This window comes from Pipistrellus kuhlii, unplaced genomic scaffold (genome assembly GCF_014108245.1).
Source record: "Pipistrellus kuhlii isolate mPipKuh1 unplaced genomic scaffold, mPipKuh1.p scaffold_m20_p_1, whole genome shotgun sequence".
Classification (NCBI taxonomy): Eukaryota; Metazoa; Chordata; class Mammalia; order Chiroptera; family Vespertilionidae; genus Pipistrellus; species Pipistrellus kuhlii.
In genome coordinates this window covers 46,649,419-46,676,331 of record NW_023425404.1, presented here as the reverse complement: position 1 = coordinate 46,676,331, position 26,913 = coordinate 46,649,419, and the positions used below count along the sequence as shown (strand labels likewise).

Sequence of the window (26,913 nt, the reverse complement as noted above, 5' to 3'; positions counted from 1 at the left end):
TGACTGGATTGCAGGCTCAATCCCCAGTAGGGGGCATGCAGGAGGCAGCCGGTCAATGATTATCTCTCATCATTGATGTGTCTATCTCTCTTTCCTCACCCTTCCTCTCTGTTGTACTCATCAAATACAGTTACTCAGAAGAAGGCACCCAACTGGGCAGGCCTTTAACAGTCAATAAAAATATTTTTTAATTTTTTTTCAGAAAGACTGAGCTTACACAATATGGATTCTATTCCGTAGTCAATTCCTTCTCCTGGCACTGTAACCAGTACCACCCTTATTAACACAGAGTTATAGGTGCCCATCCACTGCAAAGTTGCACTGCTGAACATGCAGCCGCTAACCCACGTGTGCTTATGGACACCGGTGCTTATAGCCACTGGCCAGGTGGCTGGTCCAGACTGAAATGTGTAGTTAACTAAAAAATACAGGTTTCGGCTAAAACCGGTTTGGCTCAGTGGTAGAGCGTCGGTCTGCGGACTGCAAGGTCCCAGGTTTGATTCCGGTCAAGGGTATGTACGTTGGTCAAGGGTATGGCAGCTGGTTGATGTTTCTCTCTCATCGACATTTCTACCTCTATATCTCTCCCTTCCTCTCTATAAAAAATCAATAAAATATATTTAAAAAACAAAAACAAAAACAAAAATACAGGTTTCAAGGACTTAGCACAGACACCAAAAAATGCAGACCACCTTACAATTTTATACTGATTAATATTGAGAATATTTTACATATGTTGGGTTAAATAAAATATATTATTAAAATTAACTTCACTTATTACTTTTACTTTAATGGCAGCACTAGATTTTAAGTTATACATGTGACTATATAATTTTATTTTATTTTATTTATTTATTTATTTATTTATTTATTTATTTATTTATTTTTAAATATATTTTATTGATTTTTGTACAGAGAGGAAGGGAGAGAGATAGAGAGTTAGAAACATCAATGAGAGAGAGTCATCGATCAGCTGCCTCTTGCACACCCCCCACTGGGGATATGCCCGCAATCAAGGTACATGCCCTTGACCGGAATCGAACCCGGGGCCCTTCAGTCCCCAAGCCGACGCTCTATCCATTGAGCCAAACCGGTCCCGGCATGACTATATAATTTTAATATAAAACAAAGAAAGCACCAAGATACCTGAGCTCAGGTTCAGACTCATAAACAGGTTCCTACTCTCCTAAACGTTAGGATACTCTCACCAAAAAGTGTAAACTAACGCACTCTGATCTAACACAATTTGAGACACCAACTTTCACACCCTTCCTTTTTAAGAAACATATAAAAACAGTTTAAACAGCTTAATTTAAAGACGCTGTATGTGCTGCGGAGAAGGGGGTAACAGGTGGTCGTTGACACTGAAATCAATGTTGTACTCATCAAATACAGTTACTCAGAAGAAGGAACCCAACTGGGCAGGCCTTCAACAGTAAGAACACTATTATTTTTGGGAAGTAAATTAGACCCAATTAAATTTCCACAATAATAAGGCACCATAGAACATCCTGCAAACTGTGTGTTAGCTGGACTGTTTTAATGAACACAATTCCTAGTTTAATGGATCAGGAGATAAAACAGTACTAACATAGGAAGTAAGAAAAGTTTTCTATCCAGGAGGAAAAAAGAATACACCACCTACGTTAATCTTCCTCCTTCCCTTTCCTGTTAGTTGCTAAATCTCTCCGCCTTATTTCCTACTGGGAGTACACATGGGCTTGCATTTGTAAAATGTGAAAAAGGCAGCTGTCCATGGAGGGCAACCCTAAAGATCTCCATGAGAGCACGATCTTGGGGAAATAACCTTCACCTATTCGTCATTCAAGTGTTTTAATTTCATTTTGCTTCGAGGTTGACTCTGTCACCTCAGAAGGGTCACAAACTGCTCCAGCTTCCTTTCCTCATCTATAAAGGAAAGAAACTGAAAGATATAAAGACAGATCAATGACTGAACAAAACCTGATTCTGTGCCTCTTGCCCTGTAACACATAATCCATTTCCTTATACAGAAGGGCTTTCATTACAGAAATATGGGCCAGAGAAATCTGATGGCCACCATGCTAAGTGGGGAACCACTTAAGATGTTGGTGCATGATGGTACAAGCCAATCTAGAGGAAATGCAGATACTGTGTTACAGAGGATGGATGCTTCCTTGGATTTGTGATTAAAAAAAGAAAAAAAAAATTCTCATTTACTAGGTGCTGAGAGTAACCAGAAAATGTATTCCTTTAAGTGGCATTCCCTTCTCTAAAATTTACTTCTAATAAAGTCAAATGAACCCTGAAAGCCAAAGATTTATTTAACTGTGAAAACTGTAAAATTATTGCTGAGCTCTTTAAAAATGGCATTGTAGCCCTAAGAACTACGAACCTCGACCGCGATGCTCTTTACATCCTTCTCCACTTGCTGTAGGTCCTCGATTTTCTTCCGACAGCCTTGGAGGTCACTCTGCAACTGAGACACCAGGCGGCGCTTCACGGAGTTGCTGCCCAGCAGACGCTGCACTTGTGCTTTCAGCCTCAGGATCACCTCTTCCGTGGAAAACTCTTTATCTGGGTCTTCTTGTTGGACCATGCTAATGAAGAAATGGCCACATTTAAAATCAAATAACAGCTACGAACTGCAACGGTGGCCATGTGTTTGCCTATACATTCCTATGCCAGTATTTCAAAAGCAATTTTAACACGTTAAGCGCCCACTCAGTCACCGGTGACTGACACTACACTTTCCCTCCGGAAGACAAAACGAACTGGGCCCTTAACGTGTTAACCTTTGTCAGACACAAAGGCATCCCTTTGGCTACATCCCCATGTACAGGAATACATTTATTCCTAGGCTGACCACTCCTAAGCTTTGTCCTGCTGCTCCATCGAAAGGTCAGCCACTGGGACTTCAATATGGCACGTGCTTTTGTTTTTGATAAACTGCAGGATGTATATGCATATATGCATGTCCTTTATGACTTCGGGAGAAATAAAACAAAGCAAAGGAGGGAAAAATAGTAAACACAAGTCATCCTAATCTACAATTTCTGTATTTCAATTACTAAAACACAAGTCTAAGTGGATATCAGAGCAACTGGGGAAAAATATAACAAAAATAAGAGCCATTTCATCCCAATTTTAGTTTCAATAAATTTCAAAACTGCAATGAAAATTTATGCTCCTTCTCGTATTGGGTTAAAAAAACCAGTTTATCTTCCCGCCTTAAAAAACTGGAAAACCAAATAAAATATCTGAAACACTGATTTTCGTTGTGTTTAGTGGTTTTTCGTACAGTCACGGAGTTGTGTACTATCAATATTTTAGTATATGATTTTTAAAAATATATCTTATTGATATTTTATAGAGAGGAAAGGAGAGAGATAGTGCCCATAGCAGCATAGCACAGTGATCCCTGAGAAAAGAAGGACAAACAGGGGAGTCCTCGGCTGCCACAGCTCCCTGCCTGCATTCTCCAGGGTGGAGCCCAGGGAGAGGACACCCAAACAGGACCCAGCAATCTCAGGTGCAAAGACCTCAGTTTGGGAAGGACAAAATGGCTAGAATTTGAGGAGGAAAAGAAAGCCACACAGAAAGAGAGCTCTAGAGCTCTATGTATGAACCTGAGGAAGTTACTTCAAGACCAGGAAAGAACAGAGTGGGAAGTATTTGCATGCCAATGAGCCACAGTGGGAAGACCTCCTAATTCAGAGCATCAAACACTGCCTGAGTAATGGGGCCAAATAAACCCCGGATTAGAGGCTGCTCTAAACCCAATCTCACAAAACCTATAAAGTAGCCTCAAAAGGATAAAGTGAATTCCAGGTAACTTAACTGTGTCACAGGAAAAAAAACCACAAAACTGTATTTTAAAATATACAGTAAAATCCAACTTCTAAAATACAAAATTTTAAGTGTCCAGCACCCAATCAAAATTTGCCAGGAAAGAAAATAACTAGGAGATCAATCAATCAATAGACAATGAACCAGAAATGACACAGGCAATAGAACTAATTAAATATAGCATACGTTTAAAAAAAAAAATCAAACATGATGAGGATGGAAATGGAAGACATAAAAAAGATCCAAATTGGAATTACAGAGACAAAAAATGACAATATGGTTGCCTAGAGCTGTATGGTCAGGAAGGGGAATGGAGAATAACTGGTAATGGGATGGGGTTTTTGCGGGGGGACATTAAAATGTTCTAAATTTCGGTTGTGGTGATGGTTGCACAACTCTGTGACTGTATGAAAAACCACTGAACGGTACTCTTAAAATGGGTCAATTTTATGGTTGTGAAATATATAAACAAAGCTGTAGAAGAAAACAAACAAGCACAAACACTATGTGATTTCCATTCGTATGAAGGCAAACCCAATCTATAAGAGCCATTTCATCCCATAGTTTAGGGATGAATATTAGGTCTTGAAAGGATAACAACAATAAACAGAAACAAAATGATTGCCATAACAGTCAGAACAGCAATTACTCTGAGGGTGTGACTGGAAAGAGGAATATGGGCAATTTCTTGATCTGGGCAGTGGTTCCATGGGTATTCATATTAAAATCATTAATTAAGTTTATGCTTCACACACTTTTCTTTATGTGTTGTATTTCACAATTTTTAAAAGTTTAAAAAGAAAACTAAACTATAAAAACACTAGAAAAATACTGCCAAAAAAATTTTAAACAGGAAAGATGATAACTTTCAACACTAGCTAAGTACATAGAAATAGGTATTGTCAGGATGTGGGAAATAATGCAAACTACAGAGCTACTTAGCAACATGTATCAAAGGCTTCACATAATGTAAAAATCCTTTAGCAAGAATATTCCTCCACATCTTAAGGAAATAATCAAAGATGTGAATAAAGACTTGGCTATAAGGATGCTTGTAATAATAATGTATTATTCACAATTTCAAACTTTTTGAACAGTGTGTCACTAACTAAAATATATTACACTCATCCACATATCCATTAGTAAATACCCTATATAATAAAAGCCTAATATGCAAATCAACCAAACAGCAGAAAGACCAGTGGAAGGACCGGTTGCTATGACGTGCACTGACCACCAGAGGGGCAGACACTCAATGCAAGAGCTTCCCCCAGCCTTCAGGCCCCAGATCAGCCAACATGGGTGCCAGTGGGGGCCCCCCAATCACTCCACCGGTCGCCCCACAGATCAACCCTGATCGCCGGCCAGGCCTAGGGACCCTACCCGTGGACCAGGCCTCTAGTATATAACAATATCTACTGACTAAAAGATTTCAGAATGCATTAAGGCACATTATAAAACTATATTTTACATTATTTTATCTCTTAGAAACATCAAACCAGATGTGGACATTATATACCAAAATGTGCCTCGGCCAGTGTGGCTCAGTTGGTTGAGCATCGTCCCAGGCACTGAAAGGTCGCCAGTTGGATTCTCATTCAGGGCACATGCCCAAGTTTCAGGTTTGATCCCAAGCTGGAGTCATTTGGGAGGCAACCGATCTAGGTTTCTCTCTTACATCAATGTTTTTCTCTCTCCCTCTCCCTTCTTCTCATTCTCTAAAATCAATAAAAACATATTTTTAAAAAAGAAATTATATATTAAAATGTTAATAGTGGTTTTCTTCATGGGAATTTAAGTAATATTATAGGTGCTTTTAATTTTCTTGTTTTCTCAATCTGTATTTTCCTTTTTCTTTCATAATAAAGGAGAAAATTACTTCTAAAAAAAAATAAATATAGATAGTATGTACCCTTAAAATGATGCTAACAAAATGGAACCTCATTGCTGAGTTTCCCTCCAAAAAACGCAAAAGGAAAACATAATTGTGAAATAAATAGCAAATTCCAATAGAGGGGCTTCCTAGAAAATAGTTGACCAATATTTCTCAAAACTGTCACGGTCTTCAAAAAGAAGGAAATCCAAGAGGAGCCTAAGGAAATATGACTCTAAGTATAATGTTGTATCCTGGATGTAATCCTGGGACAGAAAAGGGACATCAAGTAAAAACGAAGACCATCTAAATCAACCATGGATATATCAATCAATGATGCTAAATCAATATTATTTCATTAATTGTACCAAAGTACCGTCCTGATGTCGGATGTTAATGGGAAAATGGGTGCAGAGTATACAGAACTCTTTGTATTGTATTATACTAATTTTGTTTAAACCTAAAACTGTTCTAAAAGACTAACATTTGTTTCTTAAAAAAAAAAAGAAATAGTATCTGAGTTAAAATTTTTACTGTTTTCAGTTTCAAATGATTCCAAAGGAAACGTTAGTGTATAGGCTACATGTACACACACTCATGCATACTCATGCATACAGAGAGAGAATTAAGAACATATATAGTTTTAACATAATAAAAGGAGCTCCTTCCAATATGCTACATACTTATCAATATACTGTTCATATGTGTATATATAGGTCTCAGTGCATATATATATATATATATATATATATATATATGCCTGCATATATAGATCTCACCTATTTTAACCACTTATAGAATATGTGAATGTAACAGAAATAGACTTATATAAGAAATAGAATATAAAACATATTGAATGCATCTGCCCATGCTGTGAGACATGGTGAACTGACTTTAAGCAGAACACTTACTTTGCTCAGTTAACAAATTATGCATCCCTCATTTCTTTCCTCACTGACTGCTGACCACTGAAACAGCACATCATGTACCCCTGGAGGGAGCCAAGTCAGAGAGCAGAGAAAGTACTTGCTAAAATAATTTTCTCTTCTTTCCCAAAAGGGAAAAAGTCAACGGGGGTGACCAGCCCTGCATAAGGCTCACTACTGAGCCCTGTGGAAGTTGGTTCCCCTGAATCCAAATAAACTGTAGTCCCTTGTGAAGCCTGCTGAGAAGACCAAAGGGAAAAGGCATTCCACTTGTTAAATGTTTATTATTTGAGCTTCACAGCCAACTATAATAAGAGAGAGGAGAAGCTGTGTGCAAGCCACATGCAGATTCAGTTACTCAAATTCCATGAATGTGAAACAGAACACTGAGGCTAAGCCCTCCACATTTACCAGGCATAGCTGGAGGGATGTAGTAGCCGGGGGTGAAAGCATGGAGCCGCTAATAACTGGGGCTGTGATTTGAAAGCAGCTCAAGTCAACAAAGAACTAAAATTCTTGACACTGGGAAAACCGTTGCTTCCTCTTGTTCTAAGAATCACAGGCCAGCAGAAGAAGTGCACCAGTCTTCTCTCCTATTGCAACTCTCACGCCGATCTAAGAAAGAAAATATCTACTTTCTCCTCTAAACCAAATTCTTATCTATTAAACTGCGGGTAGGTGGGATGACTGTAGCTGAGCCTTTCTTCACATATCCTGTGTTTCATCGAATTCTTCTCGCTGAGCCTCAAAGGCTGCCCACTATGTGTTAGTTACTCTCCACTTTCCCAGGTGTACATGGCTGGCACTCCCTTTCCCACGACAGAGACGTGATGTCTCAGATTTATTATCTATGGGAATAGGCTTTAGAGTACTAGAAGATTTTGGCTATGAGTATTACTTAAGTAGAAAGAGCAAAAGTACAATAGAACACATTTTAGTAGACAGTGTGAAGTCAGTCTACTTGAAAAATATATATATATATGATATATAATATATATATATTATTATTTACCCAATTTTCAAGCTAATTATAGCATAAATTAAAGCAATAATACACTGGAAAGAAAGCTTTTCTGGCGTTAACTAAATATTTAAAATAAATGACATAAAGAATGACGTTTAAGGCCAAATGGTTTGCCTCATATAAACACAGAACAACAGGTTTACGTGACAGTACAGTTTGGGATTCAAATATTGGCTCTGCTGATAATGGCCCACTTTCTTGGGTGAAGAGGTTAGCTCTTTGAGCTCTGATTTTCCCAATTCTAATGTGATTAGTGATAACGGATCTATTGCTTTTCTCAAGGTTGAGATGTGGATCAAGGACCTTTTGTAAAGAATGTGTTGAGTAAGAAGTGGATTGATATAAGGTCTGATCAGTGGTGTATTTTAACTAATCATCTATTAAACATTAATAGTAACACCTACCATTGATTAAGTGCCTCATGTGCTATAACATATTACATAAAGTCCTTTTTTAGAAAAGGACCATCCTCTCCTCCATTCATTTTTTAAGTGTTTAATGTAATGATTCCTAAATATACTTCCTCCTCTAACACCACGTGTCCACCCCCGTCGGTTCCAGGGAGGGACAATAAAACAATCTCTTTCATAGGACTGCTAAAATAGCCGTGTTAAAAATCCCTATTTTAAAAGTAAGACCACAGTAAGATTCCTAGGGAAAATTAACACTTATTTTCTCATAGACTACTGATAAATGCCAGACGCCTGCCTTCAACAGTGTTAATATAATAAAAATAATATGCTTCGCCTTAATAGTAAAACAGATCCATAACCTCAACTGTAGAATTTACTTTGTATATTTTAGCTAGATTAGTCATTTTTTAACCTTACTAAAACTGATGTGCCTATTGGTGCTGAAGTGAGCTCAATATCAGTTCTTGAGGTTTCTGTTCATTTTTATATCAGACATTTGCAATTCACCAGATATTACTAAGCATACTGCCCTACATTCAAGGACCCCTTATAAGCTCGTCGCCTCATGCCTGGTGCCACTTGTTTACTAAGCCTCATCAGTATTATTAACGAAGACTCTTCCACAGTACACTATTTTCTCCATACCTCTTCACTTTGGATTTTTCCCAGTTGGCTTTTTTAATCCCCAAATCCACGTATGATTCCGTGAGTTCTGCGTTTAACTCTCCTTCTGAGTCACTGGGAAGTACTCCTAGTCTTGCAGCAGATTCATAGAGAGAAATCTCATCTTTTAGTTGTGTTAATTCTTCCTACAACACAAAATTACTAGAAGTTATTTTCCTATAAGAAGGAATCAGGCATTCTATCTATGCTTCAGATTCATTTTAATAGTCAACAGAAGGCAGAAACGCTTCTTCAAACACACGTTAGCGCATGTTAAATATAAGTTTACAGAGGCCAGCGCGGATCAGGTTTTCCAATAAACTGAATGGAGGAGCGAATGCAGGAGGAAGCACATGCAAGCAGCTCCTCTCACACATCCCTCACATACTGTTCTCCTCCAATGAAAAGTATCCCTGCAGCTGAGGTACCAGTGGCAGCACTTTTTGGCTCACTAGGGTGGGAGACAGGGTAGACTGGTTTCCTAGCAACAGCTGTCCTTTATAGTTTGCCAGTGGCGAAATGGCAAACCGCCTCTTCCCAGTGGAGGCACCAGCAGGAAATGTCAGCAGCGCCGGAGGAGGAGGTAGGTTTCCCAAGCCCATAGGTAACCTTTCCTCTGAAGCACACACCCCAACAGGCCCCGGGCTTGACCACCCAGCCGTGGGGGCGAGACTGAGCACAACTCTGATGGGCTGCTTTGGAGATGATCCACTGCCTCTTTGATATAGAGAAATCCGAGGTGATATACCCCAGCCATCTCTTCCAAGGGGCCACGCTCACCTGCAAAGCCCCGTTCATGTTTTCGCTCATAGAATGTGCCTTCTGCGCTTGCTGCAGCTGGAGCCGGAGCTGAGCCACCTCCTGGACTGAGCCTGGTGGAGGGAGGAAGGGTCACAGAACACACCAAACGTAAATGGCCAAAGCACCATGGGGTACAGAAGACATGAATCCACTGAGGCTACAGAAAGTGGGATTCTGCTTTATAACGTTTTATTATCTCCTCGGGTGCATACAGGAATAGCCAGGGGGACCCAGAAGGCATAGGCCCAAGGTTTAATATGGCTCCCCGGATGTCTTCGGGAAGTTAAAAACTGTGACGTTGCTGTGAATCAAATCACATCTCCACACCCGAACACTCTAGAAGTCCTTTAATAGGAGCATAACCTTCCAACTCATAGAAAGCCGGAGTGGAAATTCTTTGGAACCCATTTCTGCCCTCGAACAAGAAAACGACATCTGGTTGCCTTCAGCTTCTTTCTAAATGTTTTTATTTCCGCCACTCTGACCTCCACAAGTGAAAGAAGCCTATTAGAATTACGCCTCTGGAACTTTAGTAACCCAGTATTATAAATGAAACACGGGCGGTTCCCATTTAATTGTTTTCTTGTTTCTCTTACTTTTTTTTTTTTTTAAGCTTTTATTAATTTGAAAGAGGAAGGGAGGTAGAAAGATAGACGTATCGATGTGAGAAAGACATAACCCGCACACACCCACCCACCCCTCCCCCACCGGAGATTGAGGCCACCACCCAGACAAGTGCCCTAACCAGGAATGGAACCCAGACCCCCTGGTTCAACCACTGAGCCACACTCACATGGAGTCAAATGAGGTGGTGTGGGGGGAAGAGGATTCCATTTACAAGGAACTTTATTGGGTTTCCTCAAAAGAAAATGAGCATCTGGGAAATGTTTAAGCAAAGTAATGATGACATATTATGCAACTAAAAAAAATCGTATTTTCAAATCCTTTAATGGCAAGGAAAAAAAGACTCCTAGTTTATGACATGGGAAACAAAAGGATACAAAACTAAACAGAGAGGGGAGACCTAAATAGAGCATGGTCCAAATTTTGATCGAAAAACACACATTTAGACAATCATTGACATTAGTACTTTTGACTTGTTTTGCTTTATGTTTTTAGAGAGTGGGAAAGGGAGAGAAAAACATCGATGTGAGAGTGAAACATCAAAGGTTGCCCTTGCATGTGTCCCAAATAGGCTGGGGATCGAACCTGTAACCTAACTTTTTGGTGATTTTTATAAGAGAAAGCTTCTTTAGAAAGTTACCGAGGTAGATGATGTGAGCTTCAGAAGAACTGGGCTCAGGACACCAGGCAGAGAGGCAAAAGAAGGGCAATCAGAGAAAGAAAACTCCACCAAGAAGAAGAGCCCAATGGGCGTGCTCTAGGGAGCAAAAGAATGAGCTAGCTGCTCTGTCCTGAGGGTTTTAAAGGTGGGGATCTTAGGGGAAGTCTTAGCGGCAGATCCCAATGGAGTATTCATCAGCTTTCCAGGTGTGTCCTTTCAGGGCTGTGGTCTCCACTGATCGGTGGGCGCCTGGACAGGGGACCATTAGTCACTGCAGCTCGTCCTGATGTCAGCCCAGCATGCAACTGAGGCCTACTATTATCTCTAAGGACTCAGTGCTGTGCAAGGGCCTGCATGGGAGTCAAACGAGGCCATTCTTCGGCCCTTTGTCCCTCCTCTAAGGAGGTCTATCACATGACCAGCGGCATGCCAGGGGAGGAAAGGTCAGGGGAGGGTCCGACCCGCATGACCATCAATGTGAAGGGTCAGGAAGTCTAAACCCATGAGCAGAAACACTCTAGGGGAAGAAAGGTCACCCGGAGGCAGGTCCTTGTTTTCCTAGTTTTGCCCATTGCCAGGTCCTTGGGATTTCTGTCCAGGGGAACTTCTGTACCTGGCCCATCGTCCTTGCTCTGCTCATGTCTACCACATTCCCCATGCCAGGGTCATGACTGATTGATTTTTGAATGGCCCACTCATATACACATTGTACCAATAGTCAGAATTGACTCAACATGCCCAAGTGTAACTTTCATATATATTGTAGTATGTTAACTAATAACCACTGAGCTATTTCCACAGCATGGAAAATAAAAAATTTAATTATTATTGCCTTTTAATCTAATATCATTTTATAAAAATGAATAGGAAATCAAAAGATGCTGAAACTAATGATAGGAAGCATATTCTCAAACTTAATAGCATGGAGACCATAGGAGAAATCTTAAGCATGACAATCCTGGATGGTGTGTTCAGTGGCTCTAGTGTCTGCCCCTGCACCAAAGGGACATGAGTTCGAAATCGGATCAAGGGCACATAATGGGTTGCAGGTTCAACCCCTGGTCCCCCTCCTGCCCCTTGTCCCTGCCTCCGGGCCCGTGCAGGAGGCAACCAATCAATGTGTCTCTCTCACATCAATGTTTCTCTTTCTCTCTCTCCCTCTCTCTCTCTCTCTCTCTCTCTCTCTCTCTCTCTCTCTCTCTCTCTCTCTCTCCCTCCCTCCCTCCCTCCCTCCCTCCCTCCCTCCCTCCCTCTCTTTCCTCTCCCTCCTTCCTTTCCACTCTCTATCCATGCAGCCTGCCTGGTGTGGTTCAGTGGTTGAACAATGACCTATAAACCAGGAGGTCACTGTTCAATTCCCAGTTGGAGCACATGCCCAGGTTACGGGTTCTACTCCAGTATGGGGCGTGTAGGAGGCTTCTGACCAGGGCCCAGGCCAGACGTAACCAATTGATGTGTTTCTGTCTTTCCCTCTCTCTTCCATTCTCTCTAAAAACCAATGGAAAAATTGGGTGAGGATTGATTTAAGAAAAAAAAAAAAAAAAGTATCACTGGCTTCAAATTACCAGGTAAGTGGCTATATTCCATTGTGAGAAGGAAAAGTAATTTTAAAAGTTACACAAAATGACAGAACTACATGATCAGTGATAAATTCTAAACAGCAAAATATAGCAGGATTTCATATCATTTTCAGCTTTCAGAGATAGAATCTACATTATAACATGTAACTTATTATCTAATTTTTGAACATTCAGCTTTGGTACATTTTCAAAAGCAGGGAATTGTCTATGTGGCCTTCATTTCACTTAAAGGAAAGACATTCAAATGTCTACTGCAGTTACCTCTGTGCAGTACAATTATTGGTTATTTTTATTTTCTACTTTATATTGTCTATGTTTTCCAAATTATTTACTAGCAATAAATATGCAGAAGCTATGACACATGTATAATAACTATGTTTAAAAAACTGTCACTAGCCGAAACTGCTTTTGGCTCAGTGGTAGAGCGTCGGTCTGCGGACTGAAAGGTCCCAGGTTCTATTCCGGTCAAGGGCATGTACACTGGTTGTGGGCACATCCCCAGTAGGGGGTGTGCAAGAGGCAGCTGGTCGATGTTTCTCTCTCATCGACATTTCTATCTCTCTCCTTCCTCTCTTTAAAAAAATCAATTTTATATATATATATATATATATATATATATATATATATATATATATATTTTTTTTTTTTTTTTTTTTTTTTTTTTTTTTTTTTAATTGTCACCAGTTTGGCTCAGTGAATAGAGCGTTGACCTGCAGACTGAAGGGTTCTGGGTTTGATTCAAGTCAAGGGCATGTACCTTGGTTGCAGACACATCCCCAGTAGAGGGCAGCTGATTGATGTTTCTCTCTCATTGATGTTTCCCTCTCATCAATGTTTCTAACTCTCTATCCCTCTCCCTTCCTCTCTGTAAAAAAATCAATAAAATGTATTTTTATAAATAAATAAGTAATAAAAATAAATAAAAAATTGTCACCAATGATCTTGGTTGTCTTTTCTGGGTCTTTATAATTCAAGGCTATGTCCTCTCTGCATAGTACCCCAGCCTTCGGGGAGACCACAGTGCCTCAGACACCTACCTGAGTGCAATAAGTTGGCACACTGCATTTGACTCTCCTCTAGACTTCTGGACAACCTGTTAATGATCTCCGTCTTTTCTAATTTGGTTGCTTCTTGATCCCTTTCCAGTTGTTTCACCTTATCTTTCAAATGACAGCAAATGTCTTCCTAAATAGAAAAAGTGTTTGAGAAGTCACTTTTATGATCCGTTATTAAGTATTAAACTATCAGTTATCATTCATGATTGGGTTTTAAGTCAACTATAAAGTCATCCCATGGCAGCATCACCTCTTCTACAAGGGTAAGTGCCTGGGGCTGGCAGTCAGGTGAACCAAGTCATGCATTCTTGGGTGAGTCATCAGCTTCTCAGTCTGTTTTTTCCTTTGGAATTTCACTAACAAAGGTTGAATTCCATGATTTCTAAAGTGCCTTCTGCTCTACATTCACAAGATACTGCTGTCCTAGAACGAGGCCCTATTTAGGCCCAAGGAAAGGCAGTACGTTCCTATTTGCCAGTGTAAGTGTCCGTAGACACAGGCAGGCCACTCTGACTCTGAAGCGTGGAGTTTCTATCCCAAGACAGCAAGGACACAGATAAACACACAGCGACTCGCTCGGCTCTAAGCATCCAAAAGCTCATTCAGTTCTGAGCAGCCAAAAATAATCTGTTTTCTCAACGTCTTCTAAACTTGATCTGTTCCTCTCATGTTTTTCCTTCTACCTTTTACATGTCTTATTTCTCTTCATAGTCTCCTTGCAGGTGCCTGTGCAGTGCCTTACACATAGTATATACTACAAACAAAACAAAAAAAAACACCTTAAAAATAAATGACAAAGAACAACAAATAAGATGAATGTGTGCACACATGCATGTGTGTACCTGTATGGGGATGTATATATCATGTACACAATAGTCAAGTTTCAAAAAACAAAAAAGTGTTTGGGAGTAGTGAGTCCGGGCCCCTGTAGGGGAAATCATCACCTCTCATTCAAAAAGGGCTTCACAGGCTGAATTCCAGGCCAGCGGAGCATGAGATAGCAGAGAGGTAAACCGGCTAAAGTTCCCTGGGAAAGCCTGAAGAAATGAATAGAAAGAGGAAAATCAAGAAAAGGCTTTAAAGCAGAAAGAAAGCACTGGGGCCTGCTCCATAGGAAACCGGACGCCTAATAATGCCCTAAGAATACCACCCAAAGCACACCTCAGAAGGAGACTGACAGTGCCCTAAGCAGAGGAAAGGGACTCTGAAGTCTCCTGTTTTGGCTTAACAATTTGTGTGAACTTTGTGTTCTAGTTCCTAATGTAGTCATTTTTGCTTTAAATTTTTTCTTCTGAATTTGTGGGCAAAATAGAGCTCCTGGAAACTGTCCGTGTTTATCCAGCACTGCCAGCCTCTTGGCCACGCCGCCCAGCCCCAGGCCAGCTGGGAAAGCAGGGCTCTCAGGCACCGAGCACCACGGCAAGCACAGTGAGCACCTAGAGTCAATGACCGCGTGAACGTGTGTGCAAGAGGGGTGGGGAGACCACTAACGTTTACGAGCTGGGGAGGTTATAAGAGGTTTTACAAGAGACGCAAACTGGGGTGTTGTGTGTGTGTGTGTGTGTGTGTGTGTGATTGTGTGTTTAAAGGTAGATATGAAAAAAAAATTGTAAACAAAAGGCAGACCATGGCAATAATTTGACTACATGCATCCATCAATTAAATCACGCTGCTTCCTGTTGACATGTTCAGGAAAACAGATTACACTAATAAACTGTACGACTTAAACACAAAAACAAATTAAACAAAATGAATGGCTCCATCTTCTCCATAATTAGCTTGAGTGATGAGAACACTCAATTCAAGACAAAGACAGACATCTTTTAAGATTGAAGGAGACAAGTGGGATCATAAAAAGAGTAATAATTGCTGAACCCATGGAAGCAAATAAAATTGAACAGATTTCTATGGCACAGCCAAAATGAGAATTAGGGCACACATACACACACGCACACACACACACTTCTGTGAGAATCCTCAGCCAATAGGAGTTTAAACTTCTTATAGCATTAAAAGAAAGGCAGGAAAGGGATCACGTGAAAATCATGACACAGAAACCAGACACTGGCGTACGTATTCAAGTTCATTTACTGAATTATCCAGTCATTTATTCCTTGCTACTTACTTTCTAAGACTTGTTTTACTTTTCTTTGCAATTGCTGAATAGAGTGTGGCAGATAAAGATTCACCCGAAAGGGAAATAAAATACAGCTCCCTCTTTAGTTACTCTTATGAAGAAGATGCAGGCAAGGGGTAAAATGCAGTATGTACGTATGGCTACCAATTACATAAGAAAATCTACATCGACCCTCTCCGTGTGGAACAGACTCAATGCATTTTCAGATGACAGGCGGGCATTGCCCTCGCTCCTGATGGATTTTTACAGCACCTCTAGAGTCAATTTAGATTCTGAAATAATACAGACTGACCTTTCATTAAAAATACCACTGAGGCAACTGAGAGCAGATGGAGAGCACAAAGGGGCACCATAATGAAAGAAACAACGAGAAGCACTTTGGAATCAGCACTTCGCAAAGCAGTTGTGCAATTAAACACAGAGGCTATATCCGTGCCGAGCTCTGCTATGCTATTTCAGAACAATAACAAAACAGTCACAGAATGTAACTGCGGAAAAAAGACCTTAATCAGCACCTCAGGGTATGGTTCAGGGGTCCGAAGCCCATTCAGCAGAGAGTCAAGTCTTTGTTCTCTCTCTAGTCTAAGGTTCTTCTACGAACAGGGTCAGAGAATCAGATATAGACTGGGCTCAGGAGCTGAGCACATAGGAGTTCTCTCAGCCCTCCCCAAAACTGAGCCTAAGGCAGCAGAGAATGGAGACAAGTAACCCTCGATGCAAAAGCCGCAAGATTTTACTCCTCTCATCATCCAAGGAGGCCCAGTCTCCATGTCTAACATTAATGCTATTTCCCACACACAGCCAAAGTTAAACTATATTTCAAATTCCACTTGTTTATATATTAGATAAAGTAAATTTTCAATAATTTGACATCGCCCTTGTCTTTCCCCACCCCAATAGATGCTCCACACTGGTCAAATTCATAATAATAAGTTTCTCTATAAAAAAGAATAAATACATATTTAGGAAAATTAACATAATAAAAACTCATATAAATGTACATAAAACTAAAATAAAATGGTATATAAACAATTATTATAGCCAATAATGCATCTTATTTAGCTCTATCTAAATAATGGAAAATGTTAGAATCAGCTATATAAATAGAAAATAAAAATCCAAATCAGAATGAATTTTAAGTGTAGTGGAATTTTCCATACCTTCACATCTTATTTTTCTTCTTCTCTTCCTTTGGGTTAAATTAGTTCTGAAACTGCATTAAGGAAAATGAGCTCTGAAGTTTTATTCACCGAAATGATTACCTGGTGTTCTGGAGCTCAAGCAAACCCCCCACCTGACTCACCATCAGCTTACAACATCCTACTCCTTTTGGGGCAAAAGTAATAAAAACTGTGAAGTATGCTCAAGTCTCAAACCTCAATAATTTTAGATCAGACTACCTTCCCTCGTTTATTATGCTACTAGAGGCCCGGTGCATGAAGATTGATGCAAGAATGGGCCTTCCTTCCCCTGGCTGCCAGCACCGCCTCCACTCCGGCCCAGAGTCTCCTTTCCGCCTTCCTATGCTGCCCTTAGAGCAGCTGGGGCAGTGCAGAACACCTGTGTCGTTGCCATGTCGCCTGCATATATAAATTAACTCGCTGTCTTTGTTGGGTTAATTTGCATACTCATTCCTGATTTGGTGGTGGGCGTTGTGAAGCTATGGTCAATTTGCATCTTTCTCTTTTATTAGTGTAGCTTCTCAAAATGAAGTCTTCTCTTAAGAACCATTTCTAGACAGTCTTAACGATGGGCTCCTTACCAAATGCTGGGAGACCCAAGAAAGGTGTGGTTAAGCTCCTAGGACCAGCCCTCAAGTGCACAGCGTCTCCCAGCACACTCATTCCTTCCAGTCTGGATTTATTCCAGGACAATATGTATAAATACTCTACAAGTAAATGACGAGAACTGTGAGAATCCATCCTACCACAGGAAGGGTTTCCAAAATAATGTCTGCCTTAGAGAATATGCATAAATAAAAAATCTTTGTCTTTAAAATTTTACTTACAAAAAACCTACTGCAAACATCCAAAATTTCTATATGAAGAACCACAAAATGTCATTACAAGACAGAATGGCTTTGCTCATTGATAACAGTTGCTCATTTGAAATCATCCCAACCTGTTCCTTAAGAGCAGCCACCGTAGCATCCAGCTTGTTCTGTAAGGACATCACTTGCTCCTCGTACTTGCTGGTGAGGCCTGCCACAATGCTCTCATGCTGCTCTCGGGCGCGCTGCAGGGACTCGGAGTGATGCAGGTCCAGCAGCTGCTGCTTCAGGCTTTCCAGGGCCATTTCTGTCGTCCTAGACTTCTTAATCATCTAGCAGACACAAGACAGCCATGTTTATGGCATGTGATTCTGTGCTCTCTTTAAAAATGTTAACTCCCGCCGGGACCGGTTTGGCTCAATGGATAGAGCATTGGCTTGGGGACTGAAGGGTCCCGGGTTCGATTCCGGTGAAGGGCATGTACCTTGGTTGCGAGCACATCCCCAGTAGGGGGTGTGCAAGAGGCAGCTGATCGATGACACTCTCTCATTGATGTTTCTAACTCTCTATCTCTCTCCCTTCCTCTCTGTACAAAATCAATAAAATATATTAAATAAATAAATAAATAGATAAGTAAAATAAAAATGTTAACTCCCAAAATCAACCATGCCTTAATGACAGGAGAGAAGGGTCTCCCCATGGTGGCTCTGGTTCCTTAAGACTTCCCTGTCTGGGACCCACCAGGCCCATAGGGGCTGCAAACATTATTCACTGAGGAGGAAAAAAAAAACTAGAATTACCTGAGATGACAACGTGGGTACCAGACAAGGAACCTGTGGCTACTATAGGGTCCCAGTGCTGTTTGCATTGCTCTGTGAGCCAAGTGTGGGGGGCAATCCGATTGTTAAGTCACAGAAAAATGATAACTGTTTCTTTTCTTTTTTTAAGTATTTTTTTAAAATATATTTTATTGATTTTTTACAGAGAGGAAGGGAGAGAGATAGAGAGCTAGCAGCGTCGATGAGAGAGAAACATTGCCCAGCTGCCTCTTGCACACCCCCTACCAGAACGTACCCACAACCAATGTACATGCCCTTGACCGGAATCGAACCTGGGACCCTTCAGTCCGCAGATTAAAGCTCTACCGCTGAGCCAAACTGGTTTCGGCAACAATTGTTTCTTGAAAGACTGATGAAACTTGTCAATGATCACTTACTAAAAACACGGTTTTGAAAGCTATAATTGTACAGTTACAAAATACTGGTAAGCTAAATACTAGCTCCCAAAAGATGTCCGTGTCCTAATTCCTGAAATTGTGAATACCTTATGTTACATGGCAAGAGAAAATTCAGGTTGCGGACTGAAGTTGCTAAACTGATGGCCTTAAAATAAGGAGATTTCCCGGATTATCTGAGTGGGCCTAATCATTATGGTCCTTACATGAGGAAAACTGTGACCTCTGGCTCTGAGGATGGAAATGGGTCATAAACCCTTTGCATGTGGCCATTCAAGGCTAGAAAAAGCAAAAAATGGATTGTTCCATTAATACCGTTGTGAGTATGCAAATTGACCCAACAAAGATGGTGGGTTAATTTGCATAAGCAAGCACAGAGCAGCAGGGTGGGGCAGGATGCCTGCTATGAAGGGGAGGGCAGAGGAGGGTGGGGGGTGGAGGGAGCTACAGGAGCAGTGCTCTCCCCAGAGAAACACTGAAGGCTCCAGCCTGGACAAAGGCAGAAGGTGGTGGCTGGAGCGAAGGCCTGGGTCCCAGGTGCCGGAGGAAAACCGGTGTCGGCAGCCAGGGGATGGAGGCTCTATACTTGCACAAATCTTCGTGCCACAGGCCTCTAGTTACTAATAATAGGGAAGAAGGCAAAGGGAGGCCAGACATTACAAGCCTGTCATATGGGCAGCTTCACCATGAAGCTGCAACTTCACACTGCCCAGGGAACTGCTGGCCCATCCCCTGCAGATTACTGGAGGAAGGGACTGAACAAAGGGAAGATGGGCATGTGGGCAGTGAAGTTGGGGTGACCTAGGGAAGGTGCCATCTGCCAAGCCTGGGAACAGAAACCACGGGACAAAGGGGGCAGGGCTACTGCAAGCCCACAAAAGTTTGGGAATGCATAATCCCCTAGCCACAGGAGCTCTCTGTCCTGGCTCTTGGCTCTCTAGTCCCTTTGGCTTTGCTCCTGCCCATGTTCCCTCCATAGCCATGTGGCCCTGGGGACGCCCTGTGCAATGGACTGCTGGACTGCAGCTGGAACACAAACTGAGCTGGTTTAACGCTAGACTGGACACTGCTCCAACCTGGGATGAAAACTCTGGGCAATGGCTTTAGTTCTAGCCCTACTGAAGTCACAGCTACACTTCTTCTATGACCTACGACGGGACAGAGGGAAACTCAGGGGTGTAACCCCACAGAAATAAAGCTTTCTACAATATCTCAGCTTCCCATGAGGACCTCCGGAAATTCTTATTCCATGGCACCCCAGGAAGCCCGCTTCCCCCAGCAACTGGTGGGGATGAGATCTCCCTGCAGCTGACACCATAGAGCCTCCAAAGAGCAACACAGCCCTGTTCACACCTTACTTTTAGCCCCGGGAGACCCACGTCAGATGCCGGACCCCTGGAACTGTAAGATAATAACCTGTGTTGTTTTAAACCCACTGTGTTTTTGGTATTCTGTTATAACAGCAATAGGAAACCAAAACACTTGGTGATCCTGTTAGTTCTTTTTATTTTATTCTTATATTTATGTTACTTTATTTCTGATAAATGCAATTTCTAATTCAGAAGATTACAAAATTATAACCTTTTACTACATAAAAAAAGAAATTCAACTTTTAATCTAATAATTTTATCACTTTTCAAAACTTTTTAAATACAAATAACCTACTGCAATATTGTGACTTCTAAGAAATATATATTTGGTCATTCGAATGGCCAAGGTATTTGGTCCTCCTCTACAATCCCTGGCTCACAGCTCCCAAAACCCTGGCATTTCCTAAGCATTGAGAGTGATAAAATGTCTCTTGTTGCATGAATGAGGCTGACTTTCACCTGAGGATGGGGGCTGGTTGTGTTGGAACTTTCAGTCCCATCCCCTGACCTCCAAGGTAAGGAGAGGGGCTAGAGGTTAGTTTTAATCAACCATGCGAGGCAATGAAGTCTCTATAAAAACCCTATCAGACAGGGTTCTCAGAGCTTCTGGGGTGGTGGACACATGGAGACGCAGGGAGAAGGTGTACTCAAGAGGGCACGAAAGCTCCACGTCCTTTTCCCTCCCCTGCTCCATGCCTCTCCTCCCCTGGCTGTTCCTGAGTTATATCCTTTTATAGTAAACCAACTAGAGGCCTGATGCACAAAAATTTGTGCACGGGGTTGCGGGGGAGAGGGGTAGTCCCTCAGCCTGGTCTGAGCTCTCTCACAGTCTGGGAGCCCTCGGGGGATATCCAACTGACGGTTTAGGCCCACTCTCTACAGGGAACGGGCCTAAGCCACAGTCTGGCCTTTCCCTGTAGGAAGCAACCAGCAGGCCAATCGGGCAGCGGGCCCCACTCCTCAATTGCCCCTCTGCTGCCGCCGCCCCCCAATCATCATCACCTCTCTCTGTCTGCCTTGGCTGGCCTGGCACAGCCCGCTCACCAGCCCCGCCCCCTGCCCACCAGTCGTTCCACAGTTTGGTCAATTTGCATATTAGGCTTTTATTATATAGAAGGATCTAGTAAGTAAAATGTTTTTCTGAGTTTGTGAGCCCCTCAAGACAATTAATGGGATCCAATGAGGGGGTCGAGGGAACCACTGATTTACAGCCAGTCCGTCAGAAGTACAGCTAACCTCACATTACAACTGGTATCTAACGTTGGTGCAGACAGTGTCTGAATTCATGAATACCTGGACACCCAGCTTGTGTCTGAGAATTGGTTGATGTTGGTTTGGGGAGGGAAGCAGGAGAGACTTGCGGGGGGAAACAAAACCTGTGAGCAGGGGCTTGGTAATCAAGTAGCAGTATGCTGTGGAAAGTTTTGTCCATGTACAAGTATCTAAAACAACAAACAGACTTGAGTGTGAGAGTTAGAGAAGAGACAGGCAAGGGAAAGACATAATCAGAACTGTACTTTGGAAAGATTAACCAGATGGCCATAAGAGAGAATTTGGAGAAGGGATAAAAGTATAGAGACTAGTAAGAGACTTTGGCAATAGATAAAGTCCCAAATTCAGGACTTGTGAACAGAAATGAGGAGACTCAACAGAACGTAGCAGAAAAAGGGGAACAGAGAAGCTGGGGTTTCTTCCTGGTGTGTGACGTATAGATGGCTGGGTGGATGGTTCCAGAGTAAGGAAAAGAATAGCAGGCTAGCCGAAACTGGGCTGAAAGGTCCCAAGTTGGATTCTGGTAAAGGGCAAGTACCTTGGTTGCAGGCACATCCCCAGTAGGGGGTGTGCAAGAGGCAGCTGATCAATGTTTCTCTCTCATCGATGTTTCTAACTCTCTATCCCTCTCTCTTCCTCTCTGTGAAGAATCAATAAAATATATATTTTTTAAAAATAGCAGGCTTATGATGGAAGAAAATATGAACTAAATTTAGTCCTACCATACCAAAAGTTAAGTAACTAAATTTTTCATCAATAGTTAAAATATTTACCTGTTCTTCCTTGACTTTTAATGCCTGTATTTGGGTCTCCAGTGCTTTGATTTGTGCTTCAAGCTGTATCTCTCTTTCCTTTCCATTCTGAAAGAGTTTCTGTGATTCTCGAAGGCTGAGGGCCAAACCATCCTTTTCATCTAGGACATTAAAAATGTTTACAGGAATAATATGTTACTGTGAAGGGACCCCAATTGACACAATCTCTGTCAAATATCAGATCTAAATCACATATAAAAATTGTTGCATTCAATTTAATTCATTTAATGAACTTTAGCTGATTTAGAGAAAACCAGAAAAGTTCCAAAAAAGAATGCATGAGTGACACCAAAAAAATTTAGAGAACCAGAACCTCTTCCTTCAAAAATCTGATTGTATCCCTTTGGGGACCAAAAGATTTCCTAACAATGACTTCAGCTTCTATTTATTTGAGAAGTTACACAGATGTGACAAAACTGTTAATCAGAACAGAAATCTGGGGGCCCGGCCAGTGTGCCTCAGTGGTTGAGCATCAACCTACAAACCAGGAGGTCATCATTAGATTCCGGTCAGGGTTGGGCTCGATCCCCAGTTGGGGCATGCAGGAGGCAGCCTAAAATGATTCTCTCTCATCACTGATGTTTCTATCTCTCTCTCCCTCTCCCTTCCTCTCTGAAATTTAAAAAAAAAAAAAAAAAATTTGAAAAGGAATCTGAAGACAAATTATGTTCTATACATACTTGCAGTGAACTATTAAATTCACCTAATCTTAAATTCTTCCCACATACTTTATATAATAGCCTACAAATTCTTCTCTCAAAATAAAATTTATGATCACTACAGAAAGATACCTTTATCACTATCAATTAAGTTTGAAATGAGCTGGAGTGCAGTCACAAAATTATTCTATAAATGAAAAGTTCAACATGGACCAAAACTACAGAAAGCACAAAAAGTAAGCAATTAGACTCTGAATCTGTATTTACTCTGTGTGCTTCTCCCATGTGTGGCTCCATTTTCTCCTTGGCAGACCTGAAGGAGTTCAGGGTCACTGTCTCTTCCTTGGATTAAAACCTAATGCTAGTTTGTAGGCTCAGAAAATATCTTGGACTAATCACAAGTCTCACTGGGTATTGTAACACTTCATCCAATATAAATTAATCAACAAATTTTTAGGACAGGATATTATCAGCATAGTTAAATAATGTTCACTTATTCTAACAGCCTAACAGAAAGAAGAGGAGGGAGAAGTTAGAGAAAATGAGGACCTCAAAACAGCATGCTCTGGAGAGAAGTGATCCAAAGAAGGTGTCAAAGTCCTAGGTTCTGATTCCTTCTGACTGACTCACTATGACCCCTCTGACCAAACCTGTCAACTCGCTAAGCTTCATATTTAAAATGAGGATCTTGGAAACAAGGCATCTAAGCTCTAGCATACCTCATAAAGGATAGTTGTCATCTTACCTTTGATTATCAGAAGCTGGTGATTCAGATACCTGATTTGACGCTCACTTTCATTTAGCTTTTCAACTAAATTGTCCAGCTGTCTCTCTTTTGCTTTGTTAAGAACCTGGAGTTGAATAATCTGCATATTTTCTGCAGAACCTGATTTGGAATGAAAGACAATTCACTAGATAAAAGCATTCCAAAATATAAATCTGTGGTCATTCAGGGCAGCGTTTCCCCAAACTGTGGGTACTACTCATCAGAGTGTCATGAAAACAATTCAGTGAATTCTGGCTAGCATTTCTTAAAGAAACAAAAAAATAGAGACTATAATAGAATATATCAGAGTCCATCATGTAGTACAAATGAGTACTATTTTGTGATTTTGTGGAACATATGTTTTAGTTACAAACACTCATTTACCTCGGTAAGTATTGTAGACCCCATCACAATGTACAAAATGCACTTCTTACTGTGCTCACTGCCAGAAAAGTTTGAAATGTCACTAGTGTATAGAGTATAACCCTTCATCACTACCATGTCGGCTAATTAAAAATAAATATATACGAATGTGAACGAAAATGTGTCAGGCTATGCAATAAGCCTGACAAGCTCAGGGGAACATATGGCAGGCTGACAAGCCCTGTGACCAAAAGTAACCACACAGATGATCTGGTCACATCCTAACGGGGCAGGTCACAGTGGGTAGTCACGTCCCAGGCCCATGGCATCATTGGCAGAGGCCAATCTTTACCTTAAGGAAACCCTGTCCATCGTTCTGATACATGGCTTTGAAATATTAATAACAAAGTAATTTTTTTTCCCTACCCCTCAAAGGCACAAGTGCAGGCACCAGAGCACAAGACCACAGAACCCCTTATTGCTATCTTGTTCTCCACAGGCCATCTCTGTGTGATGTAAATGTAATCACCCTATACCCACCAAGGTAAAGGTATGTGTTTGCCCATTTTGCCTCTTATCCAATGCTAGAGTTTTTCTTGCTGTGTTTTCTTCCGGCCCCTTAACCTACCAGCATTGGATTTCATCCACCTCCCTGATGACTTCTCCCTTGATTCTATAAATAAGTTGCAAAGCTGCTGTTCTAGGAGCATATGTTCGCCAGCAGTGCCATCAGTTGGCTCAAATAAACCCATAAAAATTCTCTACAGGTTTGGACGTTTCTTACATTGACACAAATTTCAATAGCATAGAGTTCTATGATCTCATAAAATTGAAAATTAAGTACATCGGCTTCTATAAAAACCATTTTTTAAAAACATTTCTAGATATCCTCCTCAAAATATTTTATTAAAGCAGGAGTGGGGATTACATAGTATTCATGGTTTTTTGTTTAGTTTCTTGTTTTGTTTTGTTTTGTTTTGTTTTGTTTTTTGGGCTCTGGATGTGTATTTGAAAGCAACTGGCCTCCAAAGAGCAACAGTCTCCCGCATGCCACCCAGTTTGTTTGTTTTTTATTTCTTTATTGGTTAAGGTATCACATATTTGTCCTCAACCCCCCATTCGAATCCCCCATCCCCACCCCCACTCATGCCCCCATGGCTTTGAAATAACAAAGTAATTTTCTTTTCCTACCCCACAAAGGCACAAGTGCAGGCATATACGAATGTGAACGACCACTCGACAGGCTCATATGTGTGCACATAAATCCTTCCGTTGATCTCTCCCTTTTATCCCCACCCTCCCTCTGAGTTCCAACAGTCTGACCCATGGCTCCTTATCTCTGGGTCTATTCTTGTTCATCAATCTATGTTGTTCACCATTTCCCCTAGATAAGTGAGATCATGTCCTACTGGAAATATAAGAATCGAAAATGAGACAAGCAATAATGGTTATGCTGAAAGGCATATGAATTAGTCTGTAGAGAATTTCTTTCTGGGCCACCAGTTCTTTTGAAACCCAATTTCAATGTCAAACAGTTCCTTATGTGTACATGTCAGCAATGTTTATGCTGGCACAAAACAGCTGAATCAAAGTAATGAATAGATTAATTGGAGGCCAATTGCTTTCTTACATTGACACAAATTTCAATAGCATAGAGCAAATTTAGGCACTTGTGTAACTGATGTAAACAAAAAAGAGTTTTGAGGAGTTCTTTCACAAATGATTAAAGTCACATTAGGGAACATTTAAAAATGACTGCGGGGAAGGGGTGAGAATTCAAAGGATGATAAAGCTTAAACGACATAATGACGAATGCATTTTCTACTAGACCACTGCTCTTACTTGCTAGCAAACAAAGCAGGCCTCTTTTTAAAAAGCGATATGGTTAACCCAGCCCCTCCCCCCCCAAAAAAAAACTGAAGATAGAAAACTTTGTTAGAAGTTAACTTTCTCTCTGGCCTTAAGGGAGGAGTAAACACAGTGTACAAGCCCCACGCCTCTCCCAGGTCATCTTTTTAGACTGTTGGTAGGAAGCCCTAATCACTAAATCTGGCACTGCCATTAAGTTACTCAGTTAACTTCCAAATGTCAAGTTTAGGCACAGGTGTAACTGATGTAAACAAAAAATAAATCAACCTGACAAAATGCAGATTAAGAAAATGATAAAAGGTTATATATGCAGAACGACCAACTGACCATGGGAACTGAAGCCATCCATGCCTCAGACTCCTGTAGTGGTGCTTATGGACGCCCCCCCAAACCAGTTCTGCCACTCACTGTCCACTTCCTCATCGCTTTGGGCCACAGTAGCATAAACTAAGAGAGGCCACCCCCCTGTTTGCTTTGACTCCCGAGGGCCTGTGAGTCTGGAGCCTGAGGCTCTGTGGAGCTAGAGCCTGAAGGCCAGCTTTCTCCTTGGCTGTCACCCAGGAAACCTAACAATATCCAACATGACTCCCTTAAGGCAAACAAACAAAAAACTTGCTGTCACACCCTATAATCACTATGGTTCTCCAATATGCACAATAATTACCTTTTTCACATGCCTGTGAGTAGACAATGCCAGTTGGGTGTATGACAAAACTAATTCAGGTCAGTCTAAGTTTAGATTTTTTGGTTTTGGGTGTTTTATCTCCTCAAAATGCTCTCATAGCTACTTTTCTCATTTTCATATTTATACATATACAATCCAAAAAAAATTTTGGTAAGTACCACATGACTAAACCTGATAGGAGTCCAGTTTCAATTCTGAACATAAAGTAATTTATGTCAGAGTTGTCTAATTATTACATTAAAAGTCTAAAAGTCAAAAGGAAAAAGTAAGATGATAATGGCTGATTTACTAAATTACATTTCTATATA

The 26,913-nt window shown here is 41.1% G+C and overlaps 1 protein-coding gene across 4 annotated transcripts in view; it reads right to left on the bottom strand.

Moving 5' to 3' along the window:
- Positions 1-26,913, bottom strand: part of CEP152 (centrosomal protein 152) — an 85,621-nt gene that overhangs the window by 37,562 nt on the left and 21,146 nt on the right. For all 4 annotated transcript variants that reach the window (XM_036442839.2, XM_036442829.2, XM_045582770.1 and 1 more), the window contains exons 7-13: positions 23,668-23,808; positions 22,225-22,364; positions 17,707-17,907; positions 13,431-13,578; positions 9,508-9,599; positions 8,710-8,873; positions 2,375-2,579 (exon numbers count right to left, since the gene is read on the bottom strand). In XM_036442839.2, the coding sequence (XP_036298732.1) occupies positions 2,375-2,579; positions 8,710-8,873; positions 9,508-9,599; positions 13,431-13,578; positions 17,707-17,907; positions 22,225-22,364; positions 23,668-23,808 (1,091 nt within the window). The remainder of the gene's footprint in view (positions 1-2,374; positions 2,580-8,709; positions 8,874-9,507; positions 9,600-13,430; positions 13,579-17,706; positions 17,908-22,224; positions 22,365-23,667; positions 23,809-26,913) is intronic.